At 54.5% G+C, this 7,714-nt stretch overlaps 2 protein-coding genes across 3 annotated transcripts in view; both read right to left on the bottom strand.

The window, feature by feature from the left end:
* The window catches only part of CDK2AP2 (cyclin dependent kinase 2 associated protein 2), a 2,634-nt gene extending 861 nt beyond the window's left edge, over positions 1–1,773 (bottom strand). Inside the window, exons 1-3 of the mRNA XM_006911015.3 lie at positions 661–1,773; positions 256–356; positions 37–169 (exon numbers count right to left, since the gene is read on the bottom strand). Coding sequence (XP_006911077.1) covers positions 37–169; positions 256–356; positions 661–742 — 316 coding nt within the window. The 5' untranslated portion in view covers positions 743–1,773. The remainder of the gene's footprint in view (positions 1–36; positions 170–255; positions 357–660) is intronic.
* A 3,905-nt stretch (positions 1,774–5,678) lies between these two features.
* Positions 5,679–7,714, bottom strand: part of CABP2 (calcium binding protein 2) — a 5,044-nt gene continuing 3,008 nt past the window's right edge. For both annotated transcript variants that reach the window (XM_015588709.1, XM_006911014.1), the window contains exons 4-7: positions 7,342–7,476; positions 6,750–6,859; positions 6,487–6,634; positions 5,679–5,904 (exon numbers count right to left, since the gene is read on the bottom strand). In XM_015588709.1, the coding sequence (XP_015444195.1) occupies positions 5,879–5,904; positions 6,487–6,634; positions 6,750–6,859; positions 7,342–7,476 (419 nt within the window). In that variant the 3' untranslated portion in view covers positions 5,679–5,878. The remainder of the gene's footprint in view (positions 5,905–6,486; positions 6,635–6,749; positions 6,860–7,341; positions 7,477–7,714) is intronic.

Genomic DNA, 7,714 nt, shown 5'->3' with positions numbered 1-7,714 from the left:
GTGGGGGGGTGGGTGAGCGGGCCTGGTCTCACTCACCTCTCTTCAGGCGCTCCATGGCGCTCTTGCTGCCAGCATAGGTGGGCCGGATCTCTTTGCCCATCTCCTCTATGACAGACAGCAGGTCTGTGTAGGTGCTCTGGGAGCCCTGAGCGCCGGGTGGCTTCATTGCCTAAGTCAAAAGAAAACAGGGCAGTGAGATCAGGCCCCAGAGGGCCTCCAGTTCCCAATGACAGGCAATCCCTCGGTCCCACTCACCTGCACATAGCCCATGGAGGGCGGTCCAAAGTCGTTAAACAGTGGTCTGAAAGGGGCAGCGGCTCCCGGCACCGAGCCCGACGGCGATGGGACACTTCCGGCTGCAACATGCGCGAGTTAACAGGTCAGCGCGGGACAGGGACGCCTCCTCCCAGCGCTCCAGGCCCCCGACCCCACTCGCCCCATTCCTTCTGAAGGGATTCATTCCTGGATGCTCAACTTCAGGGACAATTCCCTCCCCCTGGACCCCTCCAGGCCCTTACGTGACCACGCCCACTTCACAGGCCAGCAAACTGAGGCTCAGGGAGGGTACGCGGCAGGCCCAGTACTGCAGAACTCGGGCCGTCTTCTCTTCGAGACCTTGACCACCCGGACAGGCAAGCAGGGATGGAACTGCATCCTCACCTGTGGGGACTGGGGTGCCGGGCCCGGGAGTGCTGGAGCCCGGGGTGCTGCTAGGGGCGGGGGCGATGGGTTTGTAGGACATCCCCAACTCCTGGGTGCGGCGGACGCCGGCCGGCCGCTCCTCCGGGGTTGGCTGCCTGGCCACTCAGCCGCGTTCTGATTGGCAGGCGGGCTGCACGCCCCTGGTAAATAGCGCACAGGCCGGAAGGGCGGGCGGGCACAAATGCTCTCTCACTCTCGATTGGTGCGCAAAGATGTCACTCGGGCCTCCTCATTGGTCGAGCCCGACCCCAACAGGTCGCAACCGCTACTGATTGGTCTCCGCCTTCCGGACCTCGCACCTGTCTGCTCCGGATTGGGCGGTGGCCGACACCCTCCGCAATTGGCGAGTTCGCGGCCGGGGCCCGCGCGCTCTCTATCCGATTAGTTCCAAGGCCCGAGAGGCGGGGCCTCAAAAGCCTGGATCTGGGTCTGGTCCGCTGCCGTTTGCGCGGAAGGTGTCTTCACGGGCACGGGCGCCGCCCTTACGCCTCCATTCGCGCTGCTTTGCACGTCAGCTCCGCGCCGCCCGGTCTCGGTTCAGCTGGAGCTGCTGTCGTCGCTGCCGCCGCCGCCGCCGCCGCCGCCGTCGCCACGGGACGCACCTTTCCTCCACCCGGATGCCGGAGGACGTGGGGCTTTGACGTTCCGAGCCCTGCGCCCCACCCCATGCGCTTTTACGTCACCTTTCGCGGGTTCAGCAACCTGTGCCCGATCTGCGCATGCGCTCCGTAAAGCCTTGTCTTGTTCCCATGGCAACGGGTTCCTCACCAACGCTACCACCACGCCTCTTCCACCGAATTACCTGCTTCTAGGGTCTAGGCTGGCGTTAGCTCTAAGGGCGACCTCAAAGTCTCCTCAGCCTGCTCCTCTGTGCCTCATAATGACAGTAGCAGGAACTGAAAACCTTCGTTAACTACTGTATGCCAGGCCCTGTATCAAATGGATCATGGACAAGAGCACCTCCTGGAGTCAGACTGACGGTTGGAATCCTACACCACCCCCACTAGCGGTCTCCTTTGGAGCAAGCTCACTTCAATTTCTCCATTTGTAAAATAGGGACGCTAATAACTATGTCGTAGGATTATTGTATGCATTAAATGAATATTCATAAAGTGCTTATGGTTTCAGTCTCCGCTTTCCTGTTTCACTCCAGCGCCTCAGAACCTTTCCATTTCTCCACCCAGACCTCTCCCGTCAAATCGTATTCTTCACTATCCGAGATTTTGCAAACTCCTCCGAACAGTAACCCTTTCTCCCAGGCAACTTCTCCCCCAAACTTCTCCGGCCTCGTGTGCCCTTCATGCCCCCAAGTCTGTAGATTTTTCTCATCCCCAGGACATTCATTCATTCACCCAACAAATATTTTCTGACTTCATCCTCTATCTCAGGCCTTGTGCTGGACACTGATTCTGATATGAAAATAAATGACCATGGCCTTTATCTTTAAGGAACTCCTAGTGTCAGGGAGACACAGGGAGGCAAAGGCACACAGTAAGACGATGGGGAGACTGGAAGAGGGCTCATTGGAACTTAGAGGAAGGGACCTACCTGGTGACATCACACAAGTCTTCCCGATGGAGTTGGCATTCAATAAGTGAATGGACAAATAAACTGTGATATATCCATACCATGGACTGTTATTCAGCAACAAAAGGAAATTATCTACCTAACCATAAAATAACACAGATAGGTATATTGATAAATGAAAGAAGCCAGTCTGACAAAGCCACATACCGTATGATTCCAATTGTATGACATTCTGGAAAAGGCAAACTTGTACAGAAGGTAAACGAATAACGGCTTGCCATGGGTGCCAAGGAGTAGAATTAAATCGGTGAAGCATAGGGGACTTTTTTTTTAGGGCAGTGAAACTATTCTGTATGAAACTGCAATGGTGAATACAAGACATGAAGCATTTGTCAAAGAGCAAACTTTGATGTGTGCAAGTTTAAAAAAAAAATCATTAAGGTGATCTGGGATCCCAGGATGGGATGCAGAATATGACAAAAGAATCTAGCTGTATTGCAAGCGTGTGAAACAGGCTCTCCAAAGGGGTGGGGGAATAAGGTGCTAATCTGGAATCTGTAAGAACATAGCACAGTACTTTAGTGAGTGACATGGTTCCCATGGGGGTATGGCTTAATGCCGAAAGCACTACACATGTGTGTACACTGGAATTGAAAATTAAGTAGATGTAGGATGGATTATTTCTCACTGCTGGAATGAGAAGTTGCAGCTAAGCCAGGGGAAGAGGCTAGAGTGGTCCATGTGGTAGTGGGTTGGACATCAATATTAACTCATGTTTAGCTCAGTATAGATGCAATTGGTTACATACAGAAACATTTGTAAATGTATATATACACAGCTTAGTGCATATAGATACCTCCTCACTCTATCAGTTTAGAGGGCCTCGGAGCAATCTAGCATCCAGATCTTGGTGTCTACCATGGTTCTCCAATAAAATGAACCAGCGTTCCTTGTAGAAACGGCTGATTCTAAGACTGGGTGAGAGGGGACTTTGCCTGCCCAACTGTTGAACTAGGACATCAGTGTTCTCCTGCCCTCAGACTCGAACTAACACCGTCAACTTTCCTGGTTCTCAGACCTTTGAACTTGGGCTGGGACTACACCACTGGCTCTCTGGGTCTCCAGCCTGCTGACTGCAGATCGATCTTGGGACTGCTCAGCCCCGACGATCACCTGAGCCAATTCCTTATAATAAATATCTTTACACACACACACACACACACACGCACACACACACACACACACACATCTATTGGTTCTGTTTCTCTGGAGAACCTTGCCTAACACATAGGAGAAGTTGGGTGTGGAGTGTACGGGAACTTCTTGTACTAGCCTCAAAATAATTCTTTAAACCTAGACCCGTTCTAAAATAAGTGGATGTAATATCTTGATGGTTACCTGGGTGCACATACAGGTAAAAATTCAATGAGCTTTATAAAAGATTGATACACCTTAGTGAATGTATGTTATACTCAAACTATTAAAGTAGATTTAACATAAAAATCGGAATGTCTAGCTTCTCTTGGAAAATCAGAAGGTCTCGTGGCTCTGGCCTGCTCTCTGACTGGCAACGGCTGGTGGAGTGGGTGGCAGGTGCCTCTCTTAGGCCGGGAAGGGCCTCTCAGCTCAGCAGAGGCCCCGCCTGCCTACTCTTCCTTCCCGGCCCCGGTCCCAGCTCCAGCTGTTGTCTGTTTGGGACCTTCTGGGCCAGCAGCCTTTTGGGGGTGGGAGGGTATGCATGAGATCTGAGGGTAATAGCAGACAGAGTGCAGACAATTAAGACTAGCCCAGAAAACCTCTTAGTCCTCAGACCTCAGAGCCTGCCAGGCTGGGGCCAGAGGGTGGTGGGAAGCTGACCCCGAGCAGGCCCTGGTCTTCCGCTGGCACATGTGCATCACTACCCCCAGCCCCTGTGAAGAGGACACAGGCGGCAACGCCATCTGTGCCAGCCAGCAAAGGGTTGTGGGAGGGAGGGTGGGCCATGGCTCCCAGCAAAGTTGCGGGCGTGGGGCAACTCCTCCTCATCCCAGGCCTGCCAGACTGGCTGGCAGGGAGATCACTTAATTGAGGATTAAGGATTAATTGGGATCTTCCGGGTGAATGGTGTTGAAGCTGCTGCAGCCAGCCATGGCACCTCGGGGTCCAGGCTCTGTGCTGGGCAGGGCACCGGTGGCTGTTCCAAGGCCATGTTGTTGGGAGCAGTGATGGTGAGGACCAGGGACGGGGCCGAAACCTCCTACCCTTTTTCGATCAGGAGGTCAGGGCTCGTCAGTCCTCCCAGCGGGCAGGACAGCAGTTCTTTTGGCTGAGCTCGGCAGACCAGGCCTTTGCTGCAGCTGGAAGAGGCTGAGGCCTGTCCTGGGGCCACTCTGACCCCAAGACACCTCTTTTGTTGGTACCGTGATTTTAGAGTCCCCAGGCCTGAATGCAAATCCCACCTCCGCTTCATCCTAATTGTGTGTGACTTTATGCTAGTGCCTTGCCCTCCTGGAGCCTTCCGGTACCAGGCAAAGGGGCTGAGTTAACCCGAACGGCCAGTTCCTGAACAGGAGTGTCGCAAAATGCAAGCGATGTTTTAGGAAGAGCATTCTAGCAACATGTGCTACATGGACTGGAGGGGACAGACAGCCGTGGGGCTGTGTGACCTCTGGCAAAGCACTTGGACTGGGCTTCTTGATTTCCTCAATCTGAAAAATGGGGCTATGAAGACCAGAGTAGAATTGGAGGGAGGAGACGTGTCCCGAAGGAGGCAGACACCAAGATGAAGTTAGGAATTCAAGACAGAAAACGTGAGAAAGCAGGGTTGGCAGAAGGGCCTGTGATCTGCGACCAGCCTGATGGGGCCCTCGGCTAATGGCTAACGGAAGGGGAGCTTGCGGCAGGGACCACCCAGGAGAAGAGCCTTAAGTCAGGCAGAAATGTGCATGTCCTACCTAGCCCCCACTGTGCTTGGTCAGTGGTTGGGGGCTTTGGGAAGAGCTAGAAGACAGCCCAGAAGCTGAAGTATCTCTCCAAGGGGCCAATAGCCAGAGCTTGACAGCTAACTCACTCCTTCCAGCTGAGAATTAAAGCTGGGAAGAACTAAAGTTCTTTCTCGAAGGGCTCTGAGCAGCACCCCTCCAAGAGCAAATGATCTCGAGCTTGAGAAAAGCCCTCACATACTCGCTCCGCCCCCTCGCGTAATCCTGGACCCGAAGGGCCATTCGCAGGATGAGCGGCCAGAGCACAGCCAGCTCTGGGAGAAGCAGGTCGGGTTTACTCACCTAGGGATGTTTCTGACGCTTGCTGTGAGCTGGGCCAGGATCCAGAGAGGGCCCTTGCCTGCCCAGAGCACGTAGTTGAGGGGGCTTGTGGCCCAGATTGGCCTTCTGGAGGCTGAATACTGGGTCCTCCAAGGTGAGGAGTGACAGGTGAAAGCCATCTCCCCATGTCTGAAGGTACTTTATTGTCAGAGAAATGGAGATGAGCAAGGGGCTTGGTGGAGGGGTTGGGGGTGGGGGTGAGGGTAGGCAAAGGCATTGCACACAGGCGGAGGGCGGAGAGGAGAGGCAGAGGGTGCCAGCTGGAGGCTATGGGCTTCCAGGAACACACTGGTGGGTGGTGGCTGTGGTCCCAAATCCTTTCTGCTGCCTCCAGCTTCTGTGCAGGCTCAGCGAGACATCATTCGCACAAACTCTGCCAGGACAAAGCCAGAGTTTTTGGGTCTGCTCTCTGGACCCCACTAGGGGTGAGGCCAACATATTGGCCTTGAGGTGAGAGGGAATACAGTCAAGGCAGTGCCTGTGAGGGGCTCCCCTGGATCTGATAGGGAATAGGTCTCTGGGCCAGGGAGAGGGGCTTGGTCTTATGGATAAAAAACATCCTGTAACTGAACCTGTTTTCCTCTTTGCTTTGGCCACTAGGAAGCTCAGAAACAATTTTAGGGCCTACTTTGGAGAATTTCTACATATTGATTTTTCTTGGCTTCCTGTGACTACTTAATCTTCATTTTCCCTCTGTGGAAATGCAGTGTAGAGGAAGATCTGGGTTCTGGATCAGGCTGCCTGGACTCAGATCTTGGTTCCACCCACTTCCTTTTGCTGAGCACCCAGACTTTCTTCTCCCGCTTAAGGGGACAACAACAGTCTCTTCCTCTTGGGTCCTCGTGTGTTCTTAATGGGAGAGGACTCAGATGGGCTTAGCACAGGGCCTGGCACACAGTCATAATGCTGTCTTTATCATTTTTTATCTGTTAAAATCTTCCAGGGTGGGTGGTACCTTCGAAGTCGACCAGGCCGTCCCCGTTGAGGTCAATGTCCTGGAGGATCTCGTCCACCTCCCGCTGGCTGAGGCGCTCCCCCAGTAGGGCCTTGAGGGCTGCCCGGAGCTCGCCCAAGCTGATGCAGCCGTCTCCATTGGTGTCAAACTGCGGTGGCGTTTGGTCGTGGCGTTGGGTCACCGACTGACCCACGCATTCGCTCAGGGCCTCACTCAGAGCGGACACGCAGCCCATGCCCGCCCTCCAGCCCCAGAGGCCGCACCTCTCGGAAGGCGTCCCGCAGCTCCCTGACGCCAATCATGTCCGCCGTCTCTGCCAGTAGCTTGGGGCCCATCAGTTCCACAAAGTCTTCAAAGTCCACCTTCCCGCCACCTGGGGGCCACGGTCGTCAGAGACCTGGGCTGCCAGAGACCCCCGTCCAGCCCCGGCCCTCCTCTGCCCTCTGCCCTCCCATTCTGGCCCATGTGCCTCTCCCCTGCCCTGCCGAATGTGCCCTCCCCTCCCTCTGGGCCCCACAGGCTGGGCCATCTGTGTTGTCTGATGGTTTTCCGGTATTTTCCTGACAAGTTTGGTTGGGTTCAAGTCCTAATGCCAACAATCTGGCTGTGTGATCTTAGGCAAGTCACTTAACCTTTCAGATACCCAGTTTCCTCGTTTAAAAAGTGGGGATAATGATCCCTGCCCCGCCCACCTCATAGGGGATGGTGAGATGCTTTGGAGGCAGAGTCCTCGCCTTGGGAATGACCCAGGGCTCTGGGAGCCAACCTGTGCAGGTGTCTTTGTGCCCAGGCTGCCCAGCCACCCTGGCCCTGGCCTCTGGAGAGCTGGGGGTGGGACGAGTCTGAGGCACATACTGATTTGCTGTGAAATCTCGATCAGCTCCATCTCGGTGGGCATGTAGCCCAGCGTCCGCATGCAGGCGCCCAGGTCCCGGCAGCCGATGTAGCCGTCACGGTCTCGGTCAAACTCCTGGAAGGCAGCCTGCAGCTCTGCCAGGCAGGGCAAGATCAGTGCTTCCCCAATGTCCCCTGTAGCCCAGCTTGGATCGGCTCGCCCTTCTCCCTGTGGTCCAATCGTTCCTTCCTTCTAAACATTAATTTCTCTTTGCTGCCTCAGGGCATTTGCACATGCTATCCCTATAATTCATTCTTTCAGCAAATATTTAAGGAGCATCTACTATGTGTCAACCTCTGCTCTAGGTAGTGGGGATATGATACGGAAGGAAGG

This window comes from Pteropus alecto, unplaced genomic scaffold, assembly GCF_000325575.1.
Source record: "Pteropus alecto unplaced genomic scaffold, ASM32557v1 scaffold43, whole genome shotgun sequence".
In the NCBI taxonomy this organism is placed as follows: domain Eukaryota; kingdom Metazoa; phylum Chordata; class Mammalia; order Chiroptera; family Pteropodidae; genus Pteropus; species Pteropus alecto.
The sequence above is the reverse complement of the archived record's forward strand: the minus strand, read 5'-3'. Positions and strand labels throughout refer to the sequence as shown.